The sequence below is a fragment of the Octodon degus genome, unplaced genomic scaffold (assembly GCF_000260255.1).
Source record: "Octodon degus isolate 3935 unplaced genomic scaffold, OctDeg1.0 scaffold00026, whole genome shotgun sequence".
Taxonomy (NCBI): Eukaryota; Metazoa; Chordata; class Mammalia; order Rodentia; family Octodontidae; genus Octodon; species Octodon degus.
Window position 1 is genome coordinate 9,988,864 of NW_004524602.1, and position 27,821 is coordinate 10,016,684.

The 27,821-nt window shown below is 55.0% G+C and overlaps 1 protein-coding gene across 1 annotated transcript in view; it reads left to right on the forward strand.

The window, feature by feature from the left end:
* Positions 1 to 589: 589 nt before the first annotated feature.
* The window catches only part of Megf11 (multiple EGF like domains 11), a 184,417-nt gene continuing 157,185 nt past the window's right edge, over positions 590 to 27,821 (forward strand). Inside the window, exons 1-4 of the mRNA XM_023712643.1 lie at positions 590 to 723; positions 3,105 to 3,209; positions 7,055 to 7,156; positions 10,695 to 10,795. Of these exons, the coding sequence (XP_023568411.1) occupies positions 590 to 723; positions 3,105 to 3,209; positions 7,055 to 7,156; positions 10,695 to 10,795 (442 nt within the window). The remainder of the gene's footprint in view (positions 724 to 3,104; positions 3,210 to 7,054; positions 7,157 to 10,694; positions 10,796 to 27,821) is intronic.

The following is a 27,821-nucleotide window of genomic DNA, read 5'->3' on the forward strand; positions in this document are numbered from 1 at the left end:
ATGCCTTTGGTCGGTTCTGGCCGTGCCAGATATATGGCCCCTTTGTGCCCTTTGGGCAGGAAGGCGACTCCTCTTCCAGGCACCCTGTTCCTCCAGCCCCATGCATGCTGCCAGGGAAGAAATTTTTCCCCCTCTGAGCTTTGCTCCTTTCCTCTTCTCCTTAATATGCAGGGAGATGGGACAAGATGGAAGACAACCAGCTGATTTATTTACATGTTCTATTCCTTTGCAGTGGTCCGGGAGCGTTTTCTTATTTAATTATTAACGCCCTAAATCAAACAGTGCCCTCTCCGTTAACCTCTGTCACTCCAGATAGAGTCGGCCTAATAACCACTGTGGCAAGATTGATTTTCCCTCCGTCAGCTCATCAGCATATGTCTTTGGGGTCCATCCTCTGAGGGTCCAGGGAGGTCCCCTTCCAGTGAGCGAGGTGGCATGGTTCCCATGAGGTGACAGCTCCTGTCAGGTGGCTTTGCTGTCTTCCCAAATGAAACGTCTGAGCTAAAATCCCTCCCTGAACATCAGTTTCCGAAAGGGTAGCCTGGGGCTCTCGGATCACTCACCATGGTGTCGGGAACATAAAGCAAGCATGAGGGACAACGTTGGTGCACGTGATGGCAGTCTCACCGGAGGGTGTGACCCTAGCTGGGAGCCCCCTGCCGTGGCTGCCTGGGACACAAAGCAGAACAAGAAGGTGACATCCGGATATTCAGAGGCGAGGGCGTAGGGCAGCCAGGCGGGAGGAGTGGTGTGAGCGGACTCGCAGGGGAGACGCAGCAGGACTGAAGCCCAGTTCACCTGAGCGGGGAGGCGATAAGGGCGCTTCCTGATGAACTGACTGTGCCAGTGGAACCCGCCTGTGCCCGTGCCAGGCAGGTGCCAGGCACGTGCTCTACCACTGAGCCCTACCAAGGCTCAGCATGCGTCATTTAGGTCGGGCCGGGTTCCATGAAAAAGTCCAAGTGGGACCGAGGAATCCTCTCTCCTGCCCTCTGTGCTGGCACCCTTCCTTCCCCGCTTGGTGGCCCCAGAGGTGGATTTGGCCTCAAATGGCAAACTTGCTGCCATTGGTGAGGTCCAGGTGTGGATCTTGTCCAGCTTCTCTGACTCAGAGAGAGAGGGTTTTGTCATGGAGGTTTAGAAACACTTCTTGAATCAAGGCAGTGATCCTGGGTAGCACGCTCTCCCTCCCCATGGGTCACAGTGACCAGAGGCTGTGCCTTCTCTGGCTCAGGTGGTCTCCTCCTTTGGTGCTCCTGAAGATGTCCAGGAGTTTTCTGGGGAGAACTGGAGCTGCCCAAGTTCCAAGTCAGGGCTGTAGAGGGGATCGGAGGAGCTGACCTCCAAGCTGGCAACCAGACCCTGTGCCTGGGGAGCGCTGTGCCCCTCATTCTTTCTGTGGATGCCTCATCAGCCTGCGCCTTCCCCAAGAACATGCCTCCCTAATTTTCCGTATGCCCCAAGCTCCATCTCTCTCGGGCTGGAGGAGGACAGAGGGCCTGACTGCCAGTGTCCTCTGCCGCTGGCTTGTGCACTTGCCTGTGCCTGGTGGTTGACAAGGTGCCAGGAGTCTCAGAGGCCAGGGGGAGCACATGGGGAGTGACCTGGGGACACAGAGCTACCGTGTCTCTTGAGCTCCACAAGTTGCAAGCGTCACTCTTCTCTTGCCTAGCAGAGTCCGAAGGATGCTTTCCTCAACCTGCCTACATCTGCATTTAGCTCCTCTCATTTTCAAATAGGAAGTAAGACCTCATTAATCATTAATCCGGACCCCCATGGTTAGGCAGAATTTGTGACAATTTGTTTATCATTGAAGGGGCTGTGGATAAGGAGTTTAACAAGGGGATTATTGAGGCGGGGAGGAGAGTGTTTAACCCTTCGGAAGAAAGGAAATCCATGTAGCTGTGCCCGTGGGCAGAAATAGGGGTGGGTGCAGAATACCCGCCACTCTTCTCTGTCTCTCGGGGAGGGTAATAGGCCCTCATCTGGAAATTTGGGGCTAAAGGGCCTGATCCCCACCGTTTCAAGCCTGGGGCCCCTTTCCAATGTCAAAATATTTTCTGTTATGCCCCCTTCCCCAGCTACTAGAAAAATTGCTTTTTTTTCCCCCTCCTGGTATGCTGTTTGTTGAGAAAAAAGTTATTCTGAGTTCAGTTAATCTTTTCAATAAATAGCATCATGATAGCATCACTGCACACAGGAAAGTTTGTGCTTTCTCTGAGTCATGGTGTTCACTCGGTTTATAGGGGACCCTCGGACTCGTGAACCTCAGATCCCTTGGGCATGGCCCCACTTTCCACCATGCTGCCAAGGTCGGTGACCAGAGGGGAACCCACGGACTATTAGTGTCTGCTCTCCAGGAGGGGCTGTGGAGCCCTTGGTGGCTAGAACAGGAAGGAGCCTCAGAGGATCATCCCGGCCACCTCACTGGGTTAATTCTCTGCCTTCCTTGAGGAGTCCGTACTGGGGTCTCCCAGGTGGGGACAGAGGGGTTGGCACCTGTGCAAGCACCCTAAACACCTGCTACCTGCTGCTCCCTTGGGGACCTGTGGCCTACTCTGTAGGTGGCTCTCTGAGCTCAGCCCCTTCTCCCAGGATGGAAATGAGATGGGTGACACGCGGCTTCGTGACTCTAGGTGCCAGGTGGGAGCCGGGGGAGGAAGCCAGGGGGCAAGGCTTGTCTAGGATGGGGAGAGGACCAAGGGGGACACTGCTGGTAGGGCAGGTTGGATCCAGGGTTCTTGGGTCGAAGATGGATACCCTGAAACTCTGGCCAGGGGGTGCATCTTTCTGGGGAGACAGCCTGTAATTTTCATTTGATCCTCAGAGCCATCTGTGAGCTAAAAGCCCTCCAGAGCTGCTAGCTTAGAATTTCGACTTTTCCCTGACTCAGGCTTCCTGCCCTCTGCGGCTGGGAACCAGTGAGCTGTTGCACTGTTAGTCAAAGCCTCCAAGTGTGAAATATCAAACGCTCATTACTCCGTGGCGCTGGAAACTTCACTTAGTGGGCCTGTTCCCCTGCTTTGTGGGAGAAGGCTTGGTGCCAAGCAGATACGGGACAAATGGCTGAATGATGACACCGTTCCCCTGGTTCTCCCATGCAGGGTCCCCATGGCGCTCCCCAGGGCCAGCCTGGCTACCCTCTTCCTCCTGCAGACGGCCTTCACCCTGAACCCTGAGGACCCCAACGTGTGCAGCCACTGGGAGAGGTAAGATGCGGGACTCAGCTGGCTCCCAGGGGCTCACCTGGACCTAGGGAAGTGGGGACAGAAGTGGCAGCTGCCAACAGGGGGCTGCGGTCCAGCTTGGGGGCAACTCAGATGCTGGGGGCAGGGCTGAGCTGTAGGGATTCCCCAAGTTGCGGTGCTTCGGGCAGCTTGCGCAACTGTAGTGGGCAACGTACTGTCCTGTGTCTCCCTGTGTTTGTACATGTGCCTGTTTTGCAGACAGGGATGTCGAGGCTGAGAGGAGCCCAATCCCTGTCCATTCCAGCTGGGGTGCAGCAAATGAGGCACCATGCGCTGTGGTCCCAAGTGGCTTGCTCTGGGTTACAGCAATTCCAGGCCTGGTCTCTGGGTCTGGTGCTGTTGTGGCAAGCAGGCCAGGCCAGGGCCCTGCTTTTCTGGTCTAGCAGGGCAGGGGGCTGCCGGGGAAGGGTGACAAAGGCTACAGCAGAGAGCGGGCGACATTGTGGCCGCAGTTCCAGCTCCGAGGGAATGTCCTGGGTCCCTGCAGATAGTCTGACTTTGAAGCACAAGGTGAAAGTATTGATTTTGGTGAGCAGAAAGACAGTGACCAGAGACCCAATCAGGAAAAGCCAAATTAAACCCTGGAATTGATTGGCCATGCTGACCAGGATGACTCTGCCACTTAGATGCTAATAAATCAAATGAATAAAATTAAGACGAAGGTCTGATGGGGGAGGCAGCTGAGAGAGGAGGGAAGGCGCACTAGAGTCCGTGTTCCGTGTGTGGCGTGGTGCGTGGCTGGCTGTGGCAGAGCAAGGCGCCCCATCTGCAGCAGCCCTACTACTTGTGCACCCAGAGACAGAGGACAGTCCCCGGGCTGGTCACCTCCAGTGACTGGAAAATGCTCTAGGAGGAGTTCTAAGAAAACTGGTGACACAGGGAGAAGATAGATCTGAGAGGAGAAGCCCTCGGTTCCCTCTTGTCTAGATCCTTCCACCTGCTGGCTGTGTGATAAGGAGCCAGCTGAGCCCTGGGAGCCTCTGTCCAGCCCCGGTAGTCGGGAGGAACATGATTGCTACTTCCCGGGTGGGCTGGGGGCTCAGGGCCACCAGTTTCGCAGAAGTGCTTTGAGGACTGTAAGGTTCAATCAGAGCCTTTCCCCCGCAACAGCCTGGGCTACAGAAGTCATCACAGACTTCTGTGTGTGTCAGTCCCTGGGATGAGGTTCCTGGATCCTGGATCCCGAGATTATGATTCAGCATTGCATTTGGGAAAGGCTTCGGCTGGTTCTGGGGTTCCCAGGCCCCTTGCCCCTCCTGCTTTGGGAGGATTCACACTTTGGTGTGAGGTCGGCCTCCACAGTGGTCTCTGTCCTGGATAAGACTTAGTGCTTCCTGGCCCTGCCGTGTGGCAGCCTGGCCCTAGAGCATCCCCTGGCCACCCAGATCCCAGCTTTGTCCCTGTCCTCCAGAGAGCCTTCCCTGCTGGCAGGGCCCATGCTGACCCTTTCGTTTCCCTGTCCCTTTATATGGGGTGGTGCTGGGGGTGTCAGTCAGAGTCACAGCCTTGGTAGGGGGACAGGGAGAGAAGCAACAGTGTCACGGAAGGCTGGGAACAGGGAGGAAGCCTTGCAGGACATGCCTGGTGACGTCAGGGTACCTAGTGCTAGTAAGTATGGCATTCCAGAAGCCACCCCAACCTGCTCCTCTGAGACCGAGACCATTCGACCATTCGGAGAGAATTTCCTGGCTGGATTAGCACCTCCGTGTGCCCCTCCACCTTAAATCCTGTGTAGGGTGGGGACTTCCCCTGGCTGGTAAAACCTGGCCTGACAAGGTTAATCGGCCTCTCATTAGCATGTTGGCAAAAAGAGCAGCGGGGGAAGCACCTACCCATGAAGGCAGGGCGCGCGTGCTTCAGGCCACAGACTTGGAGTTGGTACAAGGTCTGGGTGCCAGGCCTGCTCCTCTCAGAGCGTCCTGCAGAGCCAGCTCCGACCCCCAGGGGCCCCTGAACCCTCTGCTGGGCATTCAGAGCCCTTGCCAGTCTTGGGAGGGGCTGAACCCCAAGTGCCTAATAAAGGTGGGGGCCCATTCTGCAGGCAGGTGTTCCTCCCTCTGTGCTCCGCCATGGTTGGGGAGGAAGTAGCCTTCGATGCCTGCACGGGAGGTACAGTGTTGCGTGTAGTGGTGAGGCCCAGCGTCCATGAAATGCGTGCTGTGTTCCTGGTGAGCATCTGACATTGACCACTCGGTTTAACTTCCCACTATCCTGAAGACAGATGCCATTACAGTACCATTATAGTCCTCCTTGAATCCTTGTAGTAATCGCGTGAAGTTCCTCACACTATTTATCGGAGATTTACAGGCAGGGTGTGCAGGCGTTAAATAACATGTCCGAGGACAAGCTGCTAACAAACCACAGGCATCCAGCGGAGTCCCACATCTCGGAGCCCAGAGTGGCTCCTTTATTCTCCTGCCTCTGAGAAAGGTATTCAGGAGATGTGGCCAGGTGCCTCAGACTTTGAGAGCTGAAGAAGCCTCTGGGAAGGTGTTGCTCTGCCTCAGTTTCCCTAAACCTGGAGAAAAGCAGGGTTCTGAGCCACATTGCTGGTGGGCTGGATGCTAGGGACCCTGAGAGTCCTTGGGGGTTGGATGGACTCTCCTACTACCTGGGATACCTGAGCGCTGCTGAGGGCACCTGGGCTTCTGCTGGGGTCCTGACCTTTGACCTTTCAGGCCACCAGAAGTCAGGTGAGGACCCACCTGTGCCCAGCCACGGTGAAAATGAGCCTCCAGTTTCCTCAGGCAAAGCAGATGGGCTTTTATAGTCAGGCCCTGGCCATCTGGCCCAGACCTGGCACCTTCTGGGAACAGCACTGAGTAATACCAACTGACTTAACAATTAATTCCCAACATCTCAGCTGAGGTGCTCTGCAGCCTGCCCGGGGACAAGGGCACTCTTTGGCATCCACACCTCAGTGCCATTCCACGCCACCCTGCCAGGCACTTATTTTAGTGATGCTGAGCTCTGCTTTCCTGTGGCTTCTACCTGCTGGCCAGGTTGAGAGCAAGTAGGGCAGTGACAAAATCTGTCTTTGGAGTGTGGGTCCTCTGTGTACCCCAACTGTACTAGCATCGATCAGACTTCGGCTGGGGAGCTTGGGGTGTCACTTACACTGCCTGATGCTTTGCTTCCATGTGTATGAAGTCAGAATCATAACCCAGTTTTTGCTCTCAGATAGCCTCAGAGTTAAGGGGCACGAAGATATTTAGCACAGAGTACTTCATAAATGTGAGCAGTTACTGATACCACTTTGTAGCCCAAGCCATTTGCCACCCTGTGCCTCAGTCTGTTCATCCATAAAAGGGGCCCAAGGGCTCCCTAAAAGAGCTGGGACTAGAGACCTGTGCCACCTTGCCCTGGCAGCGTACATTATTTTAAAACTTGCTGGTTCTGCCTCTGAGAACCAGCATAGAGCAAACTTAACCCTCCTTTACTGATTTTTTGATGAATGAACAAATGGGCAGGCACAGGGGCCTGAGGTTTGATCCCCCGGGCTTGCCATGCTGGCCCCGCCCCCAGGGCGCACGGAGACAGCAATTGAGACTGGGCGTGGTGGCGCTGGCCTGTAATCCCAGCTCTTGGGAAGCTGTAGACAGGAGGATCACTGCAAGTTCAATCTAGTAGTGAGACCCTGAACCCCCTGTAGACCCTTCCCTAAAATACAAAACAAACAAAAACAAATGGGATAGACTTTGGGAAAATCGGTTGAGCCGTAGGGTGCTAAGGCCCACGTCCTGAGTCTGCTCCTGCTCAGCTGTCCCTGCGCTGACCGCGGCTTCTGTCTCCCATCCGGTTTGCAGCTACGCCGTGACCGTCCAGGAGTCGTACGCACACCCCTTCGATCAGATCTACTACACACGCTGCACAGACATCCTGAACTGGTTCAAGTGTACCCGGCACCGGTGAGTGTGGCTCTCAGGGGCTGGGGGAAGGCAAGAAGTTGGGGGAGAACCCGCAGCGGGCCCCAGGCTGTCCATACCCCTCACTGCTCTGTCTACACACAAAACACCAGGGGAGCCTGGGAGAGGGGACTGGGAGTTTGAGCACACCCTCAGATGTGACAGATAGGGAGTGGGTGGGCCCCACCAGTCCCAGTGCATAGAGCCCCTGGCCCTGTGGTGGTGTCCCGTGAAAAAGCTCAGCTGCTCCTAGGCTGCTCCCTTGACTTGTCTCTGTTCCATTTCCCCAGGGTCACCTAGGGGAGTGGTCATCTAGGGTCACCTCCCTAGTAAGCTGCTCATCCTGGAGTCCCTGTCTAGGCTCTGCTTCTGGAGGCAAAAACCTAAGACAGCAGCCCTCAGAGCAGACGTGGCCCCGTGCCAGAGCGCGGAGTGCAGACAAGTTTGGCACCTTGACCACGGCCCTTTTAGCAGTGCTGCACACAAGCAACGACACGTGATAGTCCTGCAGCTTTATCTGAGTCCTCCTAGGACTGTGATGCGCTTTTGTGTCATGGGGCAATAAAGAGAGGAGGAGGAGTAGGAAACATGTTTGGAGGGATGATCCTGGGCGAGTCACTTGATTTGGAGATTACCAGTGTACCCTGCTTGGCATCCAGGGTCCAGTGAGGTCAGGAATGTCACAGTACTTTGGAAAGTATGAGTGGAAATGGGGGGAAAGGTGTGAGGTATTAGGTACACGTGAAGTGGCGTTTTTTTTTTTTTTAATCCGAGAGGTGAGAAGGTAGCAGAAGGAATAGGGGTGAGGCCACATGGTGGGCCCTTTTCTTTGATGCTAGACATCTGTGTTGGTTCTGGATTTCTTGTCTGCTTCTCTCTTCTCAATTCAGAGCCACGCTTACAATCTCAGCTGTCAGGGAGGCTGAGGCAGGAGGACTGCAGGCCCCTCCCTGAGGTTTAGGTGGAATTCCTGGTGGGCAGCAACACGGACTGGGCACTAGCTCTGTGTGAAGCTGAAGTCCAGGCTGTCTTACATGCAGCTGCTGAGACACAGCGGGTAGACAGAATGTCTGCTTTCAAATCCTTGTCTGCTACCTCAGACAACTGCGACATCTCAGGGCTGGTGTTCACTGGACAGGGAATATCTCACCCTTTTTTTGTATGTCTGATTATTTTGGGTCGTGTGCTGGATATCACAAACGAGACTGGATTCTGTTATGTTCTTCTAGAGAGTATAACTTTAAAAACCGTTTCCTTTAGGAATGAGTTAGCAGGGTTAACCTCAGTTTCCAAGCTCTGAAAGTTCAGTGTTTATGGCCTTGGAGAGACTGCTCAGAATCTGCTGTCCACAGACGTAACTCAGGGACCTAGGTGTGGGCAGCGATTGGACAGAGAATCAGGGCTCCCTCTTCGTGGCTCTCCTGTCTGGGGCTTCCCACTGCACTTAATAACCGCTGGCTCCACGCTTGCCTGGCCATCCTGGAAGCAAACCAGGGACGCTCTCCCTCACGTAAAGCGCAATCATCCAGAGTACTGTGGAACTGGCCTGCCCAGGGCATTGTTCTTCCAATCTTCACGCCCTCCGGCGCCTGCCACCTCTGTTCTCTTTCTCTCGTGCCTTCAGGGAGTTGCTTTTTCTATTTTTCCAGAGTTCACAGTTGTTATGTGCAGGAAGTTTGGGCCAGTGGTTGTTCCTCAGCCATTTCGGTGGCTCCTTCCTCTTGCCTTGGCTGTGAAGTGCGGCTGTGGGACTGAATGATCGTGGGACCGGGAGACCATCGTGGGCCTGGATGTCCCCCTGGCCTCCTCACTGTTGCCAGACTTGGCTGTGTGTGGCCCTGATCAAAGGTAGTTGCAGAAGTTGGGGTCCAGCTGTCCCTCGGAACCATGGCATCCCAGGCCAGGGCCTGCTTTGCCTGAGGTGTGGCTCTCCAGGGTACTTAGAGGCCACAGCTGCCGTCCCGCCTCCCTGCAGCTTCCCCAGGGACCAGGGTGTGCGTGCTGACAGTGGCACTGCTGGTCAGCTCCGCTGTGGTGGAGCTTGTCTCCCCTGATTCCCACTCTAGCAGCAAACATGAGTGGGAGAGCCATGGCAGTAGGTGGCATCTCTGAGGCCTCCTCCCTATTAGATGGCCAGGACCATCCTCATTGGTGGTGACAATGGTCGATGACCTCTGACCATGAAGCTAACTGTGAATCATCCTTTACCTCAGGGGTTCCTGCCATCCTGAAACTGCCTGGAGCTGCCTTCCTGTGTCAGGGAGCAGCTTCTCTGGGAGGCCAACATACCTTGCATTGGGAGCCTTTGACCAAATAGAATGACCTCTGGTTATGATCTTCCCAAATGTCACACATCTCCTGAGGCCTGGGCTGGCATCTGTCATGAAGCCAGGTCTTTAAGGACAATGAGGGCCATCCCTGCCTATGCTGGGGGACTCCCTTTCTCACCTGGCAAGGTCCTTCCTGGGAAGCAGGCGTAGGTACCTGGTCCCTGCTACTGGCTGCAGAAGAGTTAGCCTAGGGCAGGCACCCTTGGGTGCTGACCTGGGGACTGAAAAGGGCTTGTTTCCAAGGCCCCAGGACTGGGGTTGCCCGTCCAACCTTGAGCCTTTTCTTCCTCTCTGGTCTCTTGACATGCATTTCGAACCTCCTCCTCATTGACTCTGCTTGTGGCGAAGGGCCTTTGTCCATCAAGATGCCATCTTGACTTCCATCCAAGGACTCCTTCTTCACGCTGTCCCTGGTCCTCTCTTCTTTCTCCTTCTCCATGGCCATGTGGCAGGCCGGAAGCCACACTGTGACACTCAGTGTGCTCATTGGAAGGGCAGAGGCTAGCCAATAACACTGGATAAGAACACAGTCTCTGGAAAAGAAACAGAAGAAACCAGAGGGGCAGGGTCTGATCATAGCCCTGCCTTGGAGGTTGTAGGTGGACTCTTGCCCATGATTCAGTGGCCCAGGGCCACATATCTGGTGGCTGGACTAGAATCCAGGCCTCTGACTCGCAGGCAGCTCCAAGATTCTCTGTAGGAGGTACTGTTTTGGTGGGAGGAAGATTAATGTACTGATTGGGACTTGGGGTCCTTATACTGCTTCTGTTCCTGTTCCCCAAGTTGTGGATCCATCACTAGGGCCCTGGAGTGGTCCCCTGGGTGGGACAGGATGGGTCAGGCACAACCCTCTTAGGGTTGACTCTTGTAAGGGTTCCTTATGGGGAACCTGGGGGTTGCAAGGGACTGAGGAGAGGCCCATGGCAGCCTCCACAATGTCACCCCACACAGGCTGCCTGCAGCCCTCCCGTTCAGAGGAGCCCTGGGAAACAAGGGGGCTCTGCAGATGCCGAGTGCCTAATACATTCCACACCATGCGACCCGATCCCGCCATCGATCTCCTTTTATTGTGTTCCTTCATATTTGAGGCCGCCGTGCATTTTAAAGCAATTATTGAATGGCATCCTCGATGCAGCTTAACACAAATATCATTCTAAACGGGAGGGATTGATTTTCAATGCTTTCAAGTGCCTTTTTCCCTTGTGCCTTAGGATCAGTTATAAGACGGCATATCGGCGCGGCCTCAGGACCATGTACCGGCGCCGGTCCCAGTGCTGCCCCGGCTACTATGAGAACGGCGACTTCTGCATACGTACGTAGTGGGGGGCTGACATGCTAGCCTCCGTGGGCAGGGATCGGGGGAGGGGCAGGCTTGTCATTCAGGGCCCCTGGGCAGCAGGCCTCAGCCAACTCATGATTCCAGAAGTCTCCCTGTTGCCTGTCCTCAGAGAGCATAAAGGATCAGCTCAGCCTGCTTGCAGGTGGACAGGAGCAGGGCGGTCCTGGGTTCTGATGGAGACAGCGAGCAGTGGGTACCTCTAGAGAGGGCCCCCATGGAAGCCTGAATGCTGGGCACAGGGCTGAGCCTGTGCGTGGGCTGGCAAAGCACAGTCCTTAGGAGGAGGCTGCTCAGGTGCGGGTGACCATGGGGGTAGGGTCCCATGGGAGAGGGGCGGTTCTAAAAAGAACCGAGGCCAGTGAAAGCAGATGCCTAAGAGGCCAATTTACCTCTTTCCCTGTTTGTCTCTCACTGCCAAAGTGGGGAGCCATGGTGTCCCCCAGAAAGAAAGAGCCCTTGGGGACCAGCGGTCTGCTCCCGTGGCTCTGGGAATTATCTCAGCCTTCCCCCAGGGGACTTTCCAGAAGACATCTGAACACTCACCCTCTGCAGGTGCTTGTCCAAGAAGCTGAGAGGCCCCTGTTTAGAGACCCAAGGGGAGACCCCAACCCCAGAGCAGCTGCCTTTCCTTGTTAGCATTCTCCTCGCTGCCTTCCAGGAAGGTGGGGGTGGGGGAGTGGAGTGGGCAGAGGCCTGGGCCCCAGGGAGAACCAGGACAGGCTGTGTGTTGGTATACTGGGGACAAAATGACAGTTTTCCTCTCCCATTGTTCCATTGCCCCTAACACTGGAGAAACTCGATTCTAATCGCGTTACAGGAATAAGTGAAAAATGCTCCTGCACGTGGGTTCAATAGTGAAGGTTTTGCGGGAAAAAATATAAAGAATCCCACAGAGAGAAGCAAAGTCCAGAGGCTGTTTCTCAGTAGCAGGGAGGGAGACCAAGCTAGGGCACTGGGGTGAGCCTGGAGTCCGGGGCTGAAATGGGGTCGGTGCCAAGCTGGGCTGCTCTGAGTGGAGCCAGCCAGGCGGGGCACAGGGTCATAAAACCTGAGCAGGGAGGACGCCTGAGGCCAGGCAGCCTGTGGCCCGGTGATGGACTCAGTAAATTACACCGGAGTTGGGGTGTCAGCACCGGCTCTGGCACAGATGGGCCCATTCTAATTCCCAGGAGCAGAGGCAGTAAGCACTTGGAAAATGAAGACCGGGCAGAAGAGCTCTGTGTCCTGATTGCTGGACCGCGGTCTTGCTGACAGGGAGGACCGCTCCTGACCTCTCGACCTCCTCTTTATATAACCACAGGACACTTCCTGCTGAGCGGGAGGCCACGGGCCGCAAAGCCACTTTGAGATCTGAAGCTTTTCTCAGGGTAGAAGAGCAGTGTCGAGGCAGTAACAGAGGCCACAGGGGCATCCTGGCATGGTGGTAGGGGTGACACAAGGCCTACAGGCCTGGGGTGAAGCTCGAGGCTCCTCCCAGCTTTTCTCTCTCTTTTCCTGGAGTTCTGGCCTCACGCCCTGTGCCAGGCCCAGTCTGGTCGCTCTTGCCACATGGACACATGTAGTCCTTACCACAACGCTGTGAGGAGAGCACCTTTTGTTCATTGCACAGTAGGGAAGCTGAGTCACGGGAGGATTAAGTAAGTCACCCAAGGTCACACAACTAGAAGGTGGCTTTGAGCCCAGGATGCTTGGTTCCAGGGTCTGCCTCTTGCGCTGTTGAGAGGGGTTACTTCTCATTGAGAGAGCCGGGGTGAGACTTGCCCTCCTGGCCCCTCTGCTTCCGCTCCAGAGAACTGGGACAGTGACACCTGTGCCGTAGGGCTTGGTCAATGTCAGCTCCCTTCCCTGCGGGCTAGGTTCTGAAGGTTTTTCTTAGTCAAGGCTTTTATTTTAATTGCTCAAAGTGGTCCATGAATTCTTCCCCTAGGGGAAGTGTCCTCTGTCTCTGTCTCTGTCCCAGAAAGGTGCAGCTCAGGGTGGGAGTGAGTGTCCTGGGGAGCAGGGGCTGCCGGGAACCACTGAGCTGGAAGGACAAGGGGCCCGGCCAGAGGCCAGCAGCCCGGTGCCTTCAACAGTGGTGCGCTGGCTCTCAGTGCTGATGCTCAGAAGTCTGAGATGAAGGTGTTGGCAGAGCAGCTTTCTTCCACAGGCTGTGAAGGGAGGATAGAGTCTGTCCCAGGTCCCCCTCTTGGCTTCTAGCAGCTTCTTACTTAGTGACAGCACAAGCTCCACCTTCACACAGCATTTTCCTTTTATGCGTGTGCCTGTCTTTGTTTCCTCTTCTTTATGTTTTTGTCCTTTTTGAGACAGGCCTTCCTTATGCAGTTCAGGCTGGCCTAGAACTCACTTTATAGCCCAAGCTGGCATCGAACTCATGATGATCCTTCTGCCTCTGTCTCCTGAGTGTTGAGATGTAGGCATGCACCACCATGCCCAGCCTCATGTCCTCTTCTAGTAAGAACAGCAATCGTGTTGGAATCAGGCTCTTCCTCAGTTGATTATCATCTATAAGACCTTGTCTCCAAATAAGGTCTTGTTCTGAGGTCTCCAGGGGGTGAAGTCTTCAACCTGTGAATGCTGGGGAGATGGGGTTCAGTCTAACACAAGTGGGGTCAGCTGTCACCAGCACCTGCTCCTTCCTGCTTGTTGCAGTGGAGTAGGTGTGGGGGAGCTCTGTAGACTCAGGGGCGGAGAAATTTCCAAGGGAGAAATGGGCGGAGCTTGCCAGCCTGGTGCTTGCAGCCCCCATCCCTTCTCCCCTCCTTCCCCCCGGGGGTGGGCAGGACACCTCTGGCTTCCCCCAAAGCAGAATGGAACCTTTCCCCTCTGGTCATCTGCAAATACAGCTGAGTCTGTCCCTCATGCCACCTCACCACCAGTATGATCTCTGCTCTTCCGCCTAGTATCAGACAGGATGGGCTGGGTTGTGCTGCACTGACAAAGTTCAAATCCCAGTGGCTTAAAAGAGCAATGTGTTATTCCTGTTCCTGCCTTGTGCAGTCATGGCCCTGCTGGGCCCTGTTCCTTACCAATCTCACTGTAAGACCATGGCTGATGGGCACAATTTTCTGGGACACTGGAGAGAGACAGACAGACAGACAGACAGACAGACAGACAGACAGAGATGCTCTGCTAGTCTCAGCATCCAGTGTAATACAGCAGTACCATAGACTATCACAAGCCCCGCTAGATGGACTCCCGGCTCATGGCTCGATGTAATGTCTCCCTGCATACCTAATAAAATGGCCTGGACCTATGGACAGTACGCCAGGAGGCTGCAAACTTGATGGCGCCCAGTCGGGATCACCTGGGGGGCTTGTGACCCTGCAGCCTGAGAAAATTTTATTTCTAACAAATTCACCTGTGATTGCTGGTGCAGCGTTCCACTGACACGTGGAGCCTCACTTGGCAAAACTCCAGGTGACGTTACGCTAAGGGCCACGTCTGGGTGGGTACAGAGAGGCCCACAGGGGCGTCTCCTCGTGTGCAGCAGGGAGGGGCTTCTGTCTTCCCAGCCCCTCTCACCCCCCATTTCTGGAAGAGAGATTAAGGTCTACAAAGCTCCAGGGCTGCCTTCTGGCCCTTCCGGTGGCTGACTGGACTGCAGCATGGCTTTCACTAACAGGAACGGAGGAGCTAACCCGAATCCTCGGCCCCAGAGACAGGCTGTGCCAGCTCAGAGGCAGCAGTCAGCAGGGCAGGGCCTAGAGATGGGATGCGAGAAAGAATCTGGGGGTGCGTAAGACTTAAACCTGCTGACCTCCTTGTACCAGTGTTGGGGTTCAGGTGCTGCATTTTAATATTGCTGTTTTATACACCTGATTACTTCAATTTGCGTGTACCTCATGTTCACTAATTTCTTTTTATGTTCACTAATTTCTTTGCTCAGTTTCTGTCCTTGCCGCGTACACTCCAGGGCCAGCTCGCGTCTTCTGGAAGGGTCTTTGTAGTCATTCTGGCAGGGAGGGTCTCTGAGTGATCAACTCTACTTCATTCATCTGGACATGGCGTGAGTTGGCCTTGCTCTCGAATGCTGGCTTAGCTGCCTGTGACATTCGAGGATTTTCTGTTGCTGTCACTGAAAAGACACACTAGTGATGGCTTTTTGGTGCCAGCACATTTACAGAGTGAACACGCATGAAGGAAGCAAAGCATAAAGGACAGAAAAAACCAAAAGTTTAAAAAAGCAAGTAGAAGAATTGTAACACCTTTGACCGTTTTTCTATAAAACAGAAAATATTTTTTTTCCTGCACACATCAGTGTTGACTGGCGTAATTTGGCCTTTTGTATTTTAAAAAGATTTTTTTTTTAAATTAGTATGTTTGTGCTACATAATGATTACATTTGCTTTGGAACTGGGCCGTACGTGTGAGATCTTGATCGTTTTTGATTGCTTTGAGGGTTTCACTCTTGCTTTCTCCTCAGGAGGGTGACAGTGTGGGTCCTTTGAGTTAGGGACTGTGTCAGCGCCTGGCTCAGCAGTTCCTCCAGGCTGTGTCTCAGTGTGGAGTTGTTTTTATTTATACCATTTTCTTTTCCGAGGTACACATCTTCAAGCTAAAGGCCCACATCCTTTGGCAGTTCTAGAGAACTCTAAAACTATCTCTCTTCCAAAACCTCCTCCCTTCCATTCTCAGAATCCTTTTCCGTGGACCTCCAGCACACAGGACACACTCGCCCTGTCCTCTCTCCCTCCTAAATGCTCATTTTTCATCCTTATCTCCGTGCCATGTCTTGAGCCAGGTCCTCAGATCCATTTTTCAGATCCCAAAGCTCTGCTAATTAACCTGTCTGTTGAGATCTTAATTTCAGTGACTTTGTGTTTCCTTTCTAGGGGTTTTATTGGATTTTTGCAGATATGCACGTTCTTTTTCTGCAGTGTCCCTTCCTTCATTATGCATTCTATTCCTTCTTTTATTGCTATAATTATTTTAAACATCTTTCTTTTATAGTCTCGTTCAGGTACTTCTGTCTTGAGCTTTCAGTTCGCTTAGCCTGAGTACCTGGAGGATCTATCAATCCTGTTTGTGATGCTGGCGGTGTGGTCCGCGGTTTTCTCGCAGAGGTCGTGGTTGGTTTGCTCTGACCTCTGAGTCCTTCTCTCCTCCCCCACGGCCTGGCTGTGCAAGGGATTTTTCTCACACTGGTGGTTTGCCCTGGTTTAGGATTATGCTTTATTTCCGTGGTTTGGCTTGGATTCCATGCTGTGTGCAGTAAGGGCTTACGTTTTTTTTTTTTTTTTTTCTGCTTAATTAATGTGAAATTCGCATCCCAAGAAATTAATCAGGCTAAAGTGTACAATTCCGTGTGGCATCTGGGACATTGACTCTTGTAGAGACAGTGTCTCTCTCCAGTTCCTGAATGTTTTTTATCACCCCTGAATTAAGACCCATTTGGCGGTGGCTCCCCATGCCCTCTCCTGGGACACCTTTTTCCCCACCCAGGTCCCCCTGGTTCATCCCCCGGCTGCTGGGCAGCACGTCCACATTTCCCCTGCAGGGCACCAGTAGTGCCCAAGGCTAAGCCCAGCACATGCACGTGAGTGTTAAAGCCTGCGCTCCCACAGAAGTGGGCTGGGAGGTGTGGCTGTGCCCCACTCCTCTGGTCCTGGGTTTTCTTTAAGGGCTTCATTTTTCTCTCATTTAGCGATTTACCTTCCTCTTCTTAGAGCTCTCCCGTGTATTTTTAAAATACCTGTACTGTTTTGGGGGGTACTTTGCTTGGGCGAGGAGCCATGTTAACCCTCCCTGCCAGGCTGTGGGTCTCCCCAGTCTACACTGGGCAATGAGGCAGGCTTTGCAGTGTGACCCTGGGGCATTGAGTTCAGTGCTTTTGGGGACCAGTCACTTACTTGGCTGTGACAGTGGCATTGCTTGCGTGCTACCAGCATCGTCACCCATTCAGCTCAGGCTGGGGACGCCAGTATTTACTGCTGTTATATAGAAAACAGAGGTGAAGCTCCGAGAGACACAGTAGCCTGTCCACACACCCAAAGTGGCCAAGTGGGAACTCAAGAGAGGTGGGACCTCAATCCTATACTGCACTGTCCCTGTCCTACAGCAGGAGGGTCCTGTGGCCAGAAGAGAGCAGTAGGGTCGGTCACAGGGCAGGTGAGGAGGGGATGGGACTAGAGATGCAGTGGTTTGATTTCAAAATCTTGCCAGTTAGGGTCAGGGTAGCAGGTGGTTATGGGGCTGGTGTGTGCGTGTGTGTGCGTGTGTGCGTGTGTGTGTGCGCGTGTGTATAGGGCTCTCACAGATAGCTCCCAGGGAAGAGAACACCCTGCTGACTCTAAGCGGCTCCTCTCCAGGGAATTTCCTCACCTGCTGCTGTCACCAGAAACTGTGCTGATGCCGGTCCCTCGGGTCCCCAACACCTGGTGCTGAGCTCGGCAGCCCAGAACGGCATCCATCCATCCTTTAATCTGTCTGTCCTTCTGTCACACTTGTTACTATTAGGCCTTAATTCCTTGCAAGCAGATGCTGCTGAGCCCTGGGGTGTGGGTCATGGTGGAGATGCTGTCACACCGTGGAGGGCATAGTTTCAATGGGTGGCAGGGAGTCACCAGGCCACTAAGCCACCCTGACAGGTCCCTGCTGGCTGGGTGGTCCAAGGTGATGTGGCTTCAGTCTGTGGGTTAGAAGACGGGACTCAGTGGTGACTCCCACAGACCAAACTCATAAATCCCTAGGCCGATTAATTCATTAACCGTGACAAACAAAGCCAGAGACTTGTTCTCGTCCACTAGTTGGAGCTTGTCAGGCCCTAATAGATTGCAGCGAGGGTGAATTTGGGGCCCCTGGTCCCATAGCAACCAGTTGTCCCTTGTTCCACTGTGGGTCATGGTTTCCCAGCCAGGTGACTTTTGGTTCCCTGTGCATTTAGTTGTCCTGTCTCGGGGCCGCCTCTTGTCCCACTGGTGCTTCTGCACCATGGCTCACCTATCTGTGTCCTGCTGAAAGCTGAGCTTCTGGGCAGAGGGGTCGCATCTTCCCCATGGCTGCTGCCCGTGGCCTGGCCTTGAGGGTGGATCGGACAGCGCCTCCTTCCTCCTGCTCCTGGTGGCAGGGATGATTGGAAGAGCGGCTGTTAACAGGGTCCTGCCAGTCCCTAAATGGTCCTGGTGCTCGGCCTTGGGTGAGGGGAGGTTGAGTGGTTTTCCCAAGGGTAGAAACAGCCGTCCCCCTCCCCTACCTCCTGATGGCCTCTTCAGCCTCTGGAGAGCCTCAGTGACGGGTGGAGCCTGGCCCAGGGAGCGGGACATCCCCCTCCTGCTGCATGCACATCTGTCACAACTATGGAGAACACAGAGCATGGTCCCTGCTGCGGGCACACAAGCCTCTGTACTTACTCTCTCAGCACCTGGGGGTGACAAGCCCACAGTTGCTGGGACCGGGAAGGAGTGGTGACCACTTGGCACGGACAGCCAGAGAGCTTTAATAGTCAACGTTCTTTAGCCCCCGCGCCCGCCCCCAGACCTAAGCCTGATGCTTGACTGGATGCGGTGAGCCTCAGCTGGCCCAGAGATGTGAGTCTGCACCCCAGAGGAAGGGGTGGCCTGGCGCCAGGGCCTGCTGCCACCGTGGGTGCAGGCAGGTGGGGTTGTGATGCTGCCCTCGTGAGAGGAGTCTGTTCCTAGCAGGCTGTACCATGCTAGGGACGTGGGCCGGCTAACTGGGTTGCTGTGACTTGCCTGTGTGATTTTGGCAAAGTACCTGTCTTCTTTGTGCTTTACCTTGCTCAGCTGTACAACAGGGTGACACTGGTGCCTGGCTTGTGGCGTTGTGAGTAGAAGGAGAATACACAGAACAGGCCAGGCCTCTGGTGAGAGACAGCAGCCTTCCTAGGATACACGCCTGACCACGCGTCTTGGGGTTCACAGCGGGTGCTGAGGTCCCCCCACAAGTGCAGGCACATGCACGCCGTCTGTGTTACTTGCTGTCTCTGTGTGTTGTGTCTGCCCCTGCAAAAGCCCTGTAGCCCCTGGGCACGAGGATGCACACCTGCGTGCTGGCCTGTTGGGAAAGCGTGTGCCCAGGCCGCCCGCACTCTGCGCAGTCACCTTCCCCGTCATCCTTTCCTGTTTCCCTTCTCAAGCAGCCAGGGGCATGGAATTGTCACCAAGGGAGCCAGAACAGCTCCTTCGCTCTTGCTGGGGTAGGAAGGGGGAAGCCAGGACCATCGTCAAGCTCACGACACAGGATGAGTCGGACGTGGAGCCAAGGGCAAAAGCCAAAACCCAGAAGGAAGAGAAAAAGCAGAGGCGGCCTCCTTCCTCCTGTGACCGAGAGCTGTCCCTGTTTGTGGTCATCTGTCCCCTGTACCCAACTGGAAAGAAAGGGACTGTCCCAAGCCTGGGAGCAGGGTTGCTTCAGCAGAAAGGCAGCCTCCATCCCTTCAGGGGGACCCAGACCGTGGCCCCACCAACCACACACACCGCAGTCCTGCCCTGCCCATAAGTCAGCGGTCAGGGAGATTTACAGGGCTCTGTCTGCTCAGCTCAGCTTTGGCAAGGTAACTGCAGAAGCTGCAGAAAAATCTCTTTGAGCCAGCCGCAGGGCTCGGGAGGCCCGGTCCTCCATAAACCATTCTCTAAACCACATGGACTAGATTAGCATCTCTATTACATAAAACCACTTCAGCGCCCGCCCGCCGGAGGCCTTTGAGCATCAAGTCCCTGGGTTGGACCTTTTGTTCCTCTGCCCCCCCCACCCCCAGCATCTACTAATTGAAGATTTCCCTTTAAAAGTGTGTCAGGTGGAAAGAGCTCCTAATTTACTAAGTGGAGGGGCCTTTGTTAGGGAGATGGATGCTTTGTTCTGCGTCCCTTTTCATCTTGTTTGTGCACAATGGACTCACGGAGAGCCCTGACATTGGTTGGGCAGCTGGCGGGGGCTTCTGTCTGCCTCACTCCTGCCTGTATCTGGGCTTCAGCATCGAGGGACAGGTGCAGGGCCTGGGGCACGCTGGCTCTGTAGGTGTGGCCCCTGTGTTTGCTAATCAGGGCATATGTGGCGCTTTCTTTCCCTGGAGCCCCCGAGGGGAGATGGAGTCCGGGCTGCGTTCTGTGCCACTTGTCTGGTTTGACTCTAGCTCAAGTCAGCCTCCAAGTCCAGTGCCATCTGGTGTCTGATGGGACAGCTGGGGCTGGAGGTGCCTTCTCCTGTCCTGGGGCAGGAGGCAGCATTTGTTGTTGTTTGAGAGTCCACCCTCCTGCTGGCTGTGGCTTCCACTGAGTTCTGGTTGGAAGACTGTGGAGTTTGGCCTCTGGCGCGGGACCGCCCCGTGGGCCTGGGCTCGACCTGCTCACCGAGTCCTCCTCGCTGGACTGGCTGGCATCTCGCTGTGTGACTGGACACCACATTCCATCTCTGGGTTGAGCGGCTGTCCGTCGACACATGAAGGACCGGTGAGGTCCAGCGCTCTGTGAGCACACTGCAGTGTTGGGGACGGCGAGGCAGGTTTTGCTTATGTTCAGTGCGTAGGCAAAGGGAGTGGGGGAGCTGAGACCAAAGCAGGGTTCTGAATGGAAGCCTGGCAAGTGCTTGCTTTCGTGCCGCGAGTGGGGGGAGGGGCTAGAGAGAGCGACTGGAAAAGAACCTCCAGACCAGCATGCTCCGGCTCCTTGGCAGGGCCAAGGGCAGTGGCAGGCACAGAGAGAGCCCACGGATCACCCTGACAAATCTCCTGGGGCCTCACGGTTGCAGAGCTTTGTAGGGCAGAGCCACTGCTTGCCGAGGGGCTGTCACAGACCCTCATGGCTTCCCTGGAGATGTCAGCCCTTGGCAGGGTGGAAGTGGAGGGGGGTGTGTGCCAGAGCCACTCAGGTTAGAGGAGCTTGTGGGGGCCCATCGATCACACTGGGGACCGACCCCAGGCGATCAGATCCACCTTTTGGGGACATTCGCCATCTCAGAGAGCTCAGGGTAAGGGTGGGCTTTCACATATACTACCCTTCACTTTCTGAGGACAGGCCACAAGTCACTTGGAAGAGCTAAGACCACCCGAGCCCCGCAGCTGGGACATGGGGGTGGGCTGGGGGGTTGTTGGGGTGCACATGGGAAAAGCTGGGCCTCCTGATCCACCAGGTCCTGGGGTTTAAAGGACTAGCTCCCCACCCACGCTGAGGCCTGCTTGGCCGTAGGTGCCCAGGCTGGGACCCTCTCTGGCCTGCTAGCCGCTCTCTGGGGTCCTTTACAAACCGAGGAGGCCTAGCTGAGCCATGTGCGAGTGGGCTGGGCCTTATGCGCACCGCTGCCCGACCTCTGCCTGGCCCTGCTGGCAGGAGAAACAGTCATCTGCTGCTTCACATACGATCGGCGTGCTCGGCTTCGTTTCTGTATTCCTCATGTTATCCTCTCAGCAGTCTTATAAAGGAGGTACCATTAGCTCCCTCACCTGAGAGAGGCGGAATGAAACGGAGACCCAGAGAGGTTGTGTAGCTTGCTCCAGGTCACACAGGAATGAGGCAGTAGAACTAGAATTCAAACCCTAGCGGCTGTCCCCTTCATTAGAGCCCAGAGCTCAGGGCTGCATGGCCACCTTCGGGAGGCTCTTGTGGCTGGCTTCCTAGGAGGCCGAAGCGGGCAGTGCTGAGCTGGTGGGGCGTGGCCAGAGTGCCCCCACTTCCTGTGCATCCTTGTCTGTCCTACTGTGGTCCATTTCCTGCTGGGATGAAGCTTGAAGCTTGGTCAGAGGCACCTGCGTTTTGTCACCTCTGTGACTCAGTTTCCTCATGGGTTGGACGAGGGTGATCAGTCCCCTTCACTCAGGCTGGTGAGGAATGGGAGAAGTGAGTTTTCGTGAAGTGCTTGGGAAGGTGGTTGGACAGTGCAGAGTGGGACTGGCAGGCTGAGGACGGAGGACGGGACGGGACTGCATCCTAGAGGAGCCCTGAGTGGGCAGAGGTGAGCGTGCAGGCTTCCTCAAAAAGGATGGCAGCCCACGCTGATGAGTGGAATGCGAGGTCCCGTCCGTCTGTCCCAGTGTCCCTGCTCTGCTCATGCTAAGACAGGCCCGGCTGTCACATTTCCACCGAGGGTGTGAAGCTGGAAAATGTAGGCCAATATCCTCAGAGTCCCATGTCCTTCTGCAGGCGTTGGGCTGCAGTGAGGACTGGGAACCCCAGAGAGAATGGGGTTGCAGGGGCGTGCAGGAAGCATCTGCCCACCAGATACTTGATTTTCTACTTAAATCTGTGCAGTCCCACAACAAGAGCTAATCTCTCTTTCTCTTTTTTTCTTCTTCCAGTACCAGGGTCTTCACACTCAATTGCAACCCCCAGCCTTTTTATATTATTTTTATTTTGAGGTCGAGTCTTGCTAAGGCACTAAGTTGCCCATGTTGGGCTCAGATTTGTGGTCCTCCTGCCTCGGCCCCTCAGAATGCTGGGATTACAGGTGTGCACCACCACTCCCTACACAAGCTAATGATTTTTACAACCCAGGCGGTACACAGGTGCAAGATGGGTCCGTCCCACTTGTCTGGGATGAATCAGCCTTTGTCACAGGGTGACAGGGTGTTATGGTTGGCATCTAGTTGTCCCCCCAAAGCGTGTCATGCAGTCACTGGGGCAGCTTCTAGAGTTTGTGATTAATTCATGATCCAATGTTGGGATTATGGGGGTGAGTGCTGCTGGGATTATGGGTGTGAGTGCTACCCCCGCCCTGGGGTAGATAGCCTGAAAGCAATGCGGAGAAGGGAGAGAAGCTTGCGCTTCCCGCCTGCTTCTCCCTTTGCTCTTTGCTGTTTTTCCGTCACCCTGAACAGCTGTCCTTTGCCATGGGCCACTCTGCTTTGGAGCCAGCTGAGTATAGACTGAAATCTCCACTACCTGTTAGCTAAATACATACGCCTTTTCTTCCTTAACTTTGGGTGTTAGGTATTTTGTCCCAGGAATGAGAGAAAAGTAACCGAGACACAAGGCAATCTCTCAAGGCCAAAATCGCAGGGTGGCTCTGGAGAGCGAGGCCCATCCCTGCTCGGCCTGGAGAAGTGGCAAGCTGGCTTTGGGCGGCACCTTTGGAGCCCCTGCAGCTTCCCCTCGCGCAGCCCTTGCAGCGTGGGGAGACCTTCCACACCTTCCCGCCTGGAGGTCTCGATTACCTGCTGGGAACAGAGCAGCTCACAGATCCGCAGTCCCCTTGGAGAGCGGTTCATTTCTCAGAGCCAGTGAGGAGCTGGGGAACCATATGGCCCAGCGGGGGAACAGCTGGCTCTCTGGGAGCCCCACCATCTGGGTGAATTTGGAGACTCGCCTTTTTCATGCAGATGTTGCAGCCCGGGAGCCTCACAGCAGTCAAGAGGTCAGGTGTCCCTGCACACCCTGACCCGGGTCAGCACCTGAGCCTTTCTGCCCTGGCCAGCGCTCCTGCTCTGTCAGCCTCATAGACACCCCGCCCATCTCTGCCCAGCAGGGGGGCCTTCCACTTCCTGCAGAAAATATACATGTCAGGCCTTTACTGCGGCCTCTTTGGCAGGCCTGGGAGAATCCAGTTGAGTGTGCTTAGTGGTTTGGGGCTGCTATATTTTCTCTGCTCTATGATCCGTGTTAGGTTAAAAGGGCCAGAGCTGCTTTTCCTTACCACCAAAGATAACTCAAGCCGGACAGGCTCCCTCCGGGAGAATTAAAGGTGATGAGGGACTTCTGGTTGGCGGGAATCATTAATATCCTTCCCCCTGAGCGGCCCTTGCTGGCCCCACCTCCCCAGCTGGTGGGGATGATGGGTATGTTCCGTGGCTCCCTTTGCCGCTGGTTATTGGTGGCCACACAGAGCGTGAGCTGTGTGCCCTGGGTTCCCTAAGCTGCATGCCCCGGTGGCTTTTTCTTTTTTTTTGTGGCTGGCTCAGCCCACGTTGGTGCAGCATGTGGTGCTGGGGAATTGAACCGTGGTCCCTGTGCTTACCTACGCTTGCCTAAACCGGTGCTTTAGACCACTGAGCTATCTCCACAGCTCATGTGGTGGATTTTCGTTGCCCAGTTTCACACATAAGGAAGCAAAGCACAGAGGCTAAGGAACTAGTAGGAAGTCCCCAGCTGAGGGCCTGGAGCAGGCTGGATTCTGTCCAACTCAGAGGAAAGGGCCTCCTGGAATCTGTCAGCCCGCGGGAGGCTGCACCCCCACTGCACTGTTGGCAGAGGTAAGATTTTCAGGACAGAGATGGCACACAAATTGCTGTGTGTCAGCCTTGCAGCGTGTCTCCCACTGCCAAGCAGGAATTTGCACACTGGAGAGATTCCGCCTGGTGACTTCCTGCTTTCCAGAAGGTAACTGCTGAGAGATGGTTCGGGTGAATGGCTCCCCTTTAAGACTTGACCTGAGCCTGGTAGGGGAGAGCCTGCCTGGCATTCTAGCCCTTTGTGAGGCTCAGGTGGGAGGGTCACAGTTTGAGCCTGTCCTGGACCACTTAGCAGTTTAGGGAGGCCCTTTCTCAAAAACTAAAAAGGTCTGGGGATGTAGCTCAGTGGGAAGGCCCTGTGTTCAATCCCCAGTACCAGGAGGGTGGGGACCCTTGGTCTGAAATCACCTTGCTGCCCTCGTGGCCACCCCCTGCTTCCTGTTTCAAGCACATGTGACTTGGGTCTCCATGTTCTAGAGGGCCTGGACCCTGCCATGTCCCTCGTTTCCTGGCTGTGCGGTTGGGCCCAGCTGGGAGACTCCCCTCTCAGAGTTCGGAGCAGTCTGCTGCCCTGCCAGCCTCTGTGTGGCACTGTTCCCTGTTCTCCCCGTGGCTCCCAAGGCCCAGTTGGGGTCTTGAGTGTGTTTTTGTCTCTGTAAATGATAAGAGGGCGTAAGGCTCATGGAGCATTCGGGGGTCTGCCAGGAAGGGCCTTGAGGAATCAAAACAGCCCCTTCCCATGCGGGCGGGGGCGGGGCCCTTGCGTCCAGACACCAGCAGGACTGATTGGGTTTTAGGGGACACTTTTTCTTTTCTTTTTGCGTCCTGAGACCTGGATCCAGGGCTTGCACACTGAGTGAGATCCTGAGCCTTTTTAAAATTTACTTTAAGACAGGGCCACACTGAGTTGGCCAGCCTGGGTCCAGCTTGCTATCCTCCTGCCTTAGCCTCCCAGAGGGCTGGAATCCAGGCGAGTACCGTCACCTCTGGCATGGGGGACACTTGCTTTGAGTGATGACCCTGGGCTTGGTGAGCTGATCTGAGCCCACTGGGAGCCTTTGGAGGTGGTGGCATGGCTGTGCCTTGGAGCGACACAGCTGAGGGGATGAAAGTGAGGTCCCTTTCCTGCTTACTGTTCCCCTCGGCTGTCCCTACTGTGTCTGTCATGATTGTCCCCTTTCATGAGTGAGGCCATCTGAGAGTCCCCCTTTTGTTCTACCCTGAGAGAGGGGAGGATAGGAGTACACCCAACCTCTGGTGATGCTTTGCTTCCGGGCCCAGCCACGCCCCACCTTCCTCTGCCAGGCCAGGGCTCCTGTGTGCTGGCCCAGGTGGGGCACTGGATTGGATCCTTTGCTGTACCCAGGTTGGGCTCCCATTCTCAGGGCTAGAGGGTCAAGGGTACTGAGCTGCCATTCATTCTTTTTTTCCTAAATTTATTTATTTATGTGTGGGGGGGCAGGCTGGCTGGCATGTGGTGCTGGGGGATTGAACCGCGGTCCCTGCGCTTTGCTGAGCTTGTCCTAAGGTGCTTTAGACCACTGAGCCATCTCACCAGCCCCATCATTCTTGATGCTTGAGCAGCTTTTGGCTAACCTGTGCAGCGTGGAGGCCCCGATGCTGTCACAGCCACAGAGGTGCTCACTGGGCACCGCTTGATTACCTCTGTTGGCAGGAAGCTCATTATCTCTTAAGGGGCCCAAGGTACATTTGCACTGCTCTGAGTAAAGGAAAGGTATTTATTTTGGTTCCAGAATGAGCCTCTCTCCCTCATAGCAGCCTTTCAGATATTTAAAGAACTCTCTCCCTTTCTCCTCGCCCTTGAACAATGTTTTCCTTTCCAGGTTAAACATCGTTTATTGACCTAACAATTGATATCAAAGTACCTCTTAGGTGCCAAGCTCTGGGCAAGGTGCTGGAGATGCAGGAGTTGGGAACACATGTTCCTTCAGCCAGGGAGCTCCCAATCTGGGGAAGCGTCCTTCCAGCTTCAGCCTCCTCTGGGACATGGGAAAAGCTGCAGATCCGGCTGGATCGTACGATGGCACCGCAGCTCTGCGTCCTGCACTTCGGTGGCTGTGACGCTGGACAGAGGACCTCGCCTGGCTGGGGTCCTATGGGGGCGTGACACCTGCCCACTTGTTCTCCAGGTTGACTGTGGGCTTCGACTCGGGTGGAGCTTTTAGGTTGTTACCCCAAATACCTGGCGTTATTCATGTCCAGTCCCGTGGTGGCATTCTCGTGACAGGAACCACTGTGCCTTCCCAGGCAGAAAGGCCATCCACTCAGCACATGCTCTGAGATGGCTCCAGTTTCTATGCATTGAGCGTTTCCTGTGTTCTGGGCTCAGAGCTGAAGTGGATGTTATAGGTACAAAAGAGTCTGTTTCCATGAGGCTGACAGCCTGCTGCAGAACGAGTCTTTCAACGATTGGCCCAAACAGATACGGCTTTGTTTTTCAATATTTATTTATTTATTTATTTATTTATCGGATACAGGGACTCACTACATAGTTCGGACTTGTAGTGATTTTTCTGTCTCAGCCTCCCCAGCACTGGGATTATAGGCATGTGCCACCATACCCAGTTTCAGTGGCTGGTACAGCGTGGGGCCAGCAGGGGAACCGGTACTGGGGATGAAACCTGGGTCCTTGTGCTTGCCAGGCAGGTGCTTAGACTGCTGAGCTATCTCCCCAGCCCTGTTTTTCTTTTTTGAGACAGGTTTCATTCTCTAATTCAGGTTGGCCTTGAACTCACTATGTAGCCTAGGCTGGCCTGAAATTCTGCAATCCTCCTGCCTCGGTCTCCTGGCCATTGAGATTACAGGAGTGCACTACTTTGCCTGACTGAGAATGGCATTTTTGATTGATGCCGTTGGGGATTACGGGAGTGAAGGACTGGTAATCTTAGATTCCATAGAAGAGAAGGTGGGGGCTCCAAAAAGGGCCGTTGGTGGGGCGACAGCTTAGGGGTAGGAGGGAGCTGCTGGTGGCAGTGGAGGGCAGAGGCCCTGGGGCGGGGGTGGGGGGGGCTGATGCACCAAAACCAGAAGATAGGGGCAGCCAGAGTGCCAGGGACAGGGACAGGGTGGGACGGAGGAGGTGGACGGGGCCGAGTCTTGTCAGCTTTGGTACTGCAATGTCCCTCAGGGTCCCTAGCTGGGCCTGGAGCGCAGGGCGGAGGTGGAGAGGTGTCATCACTGCTGTAGGCAGCAGTGCTAGCCCTGACTGGCCCATGATGCGACAGTCACCGTCCTGTGCCGCCCTTCTTTCCCCCTCAGGAAAGGACTGATGCTGTCCCTCTGACCCCTTTACAAGACTTCACAGGGTCAAGACTGTCACACAATCTGGGACATCCTGGGCCCAGCACAGGGCCCAGCCACAGCAGGCTTTGGTAGACTGGCATCTGGCTGGGACAGCGCTGTGACCTTGGGGTGTGACCTTGAGCTGGTCTTCCATCCAGAGCTGCACATCTATGTCCAACAGAGGAGTCTGACTGTGAGAGCTTCACATAGTAGGGCAGAGGCAGAGAAGAAACCAAAAGGCAAAGGGGAGCGTGGGAATGGAGGGTCTTTGCAAGCTCTGGCACAGTGCTCAGAACGGCTCTGATAGCCCCCCCATCCTCTGCCCTCTCCCCTCCTCTGTTTGCCCAGACACAGGGATACTTTGACCTACAAGGTGTGTCTTCGGGGCTGTCTTTGGGGCTAAGCAGTGAGCCACCACCCCTGACGTCCCAGTGCCCATCCCTCCCCACAGTGGGGAACCCAGGCTCCTGGCAGCAAGCGAGTTGCCCTGGTAACCAGCTGCCACTCAGCCCAGAGGTGCTGGGGTTAGAATCTGAGCCCAGGAATCTGGACTGCTGAGCTCACGATGCAGCCACT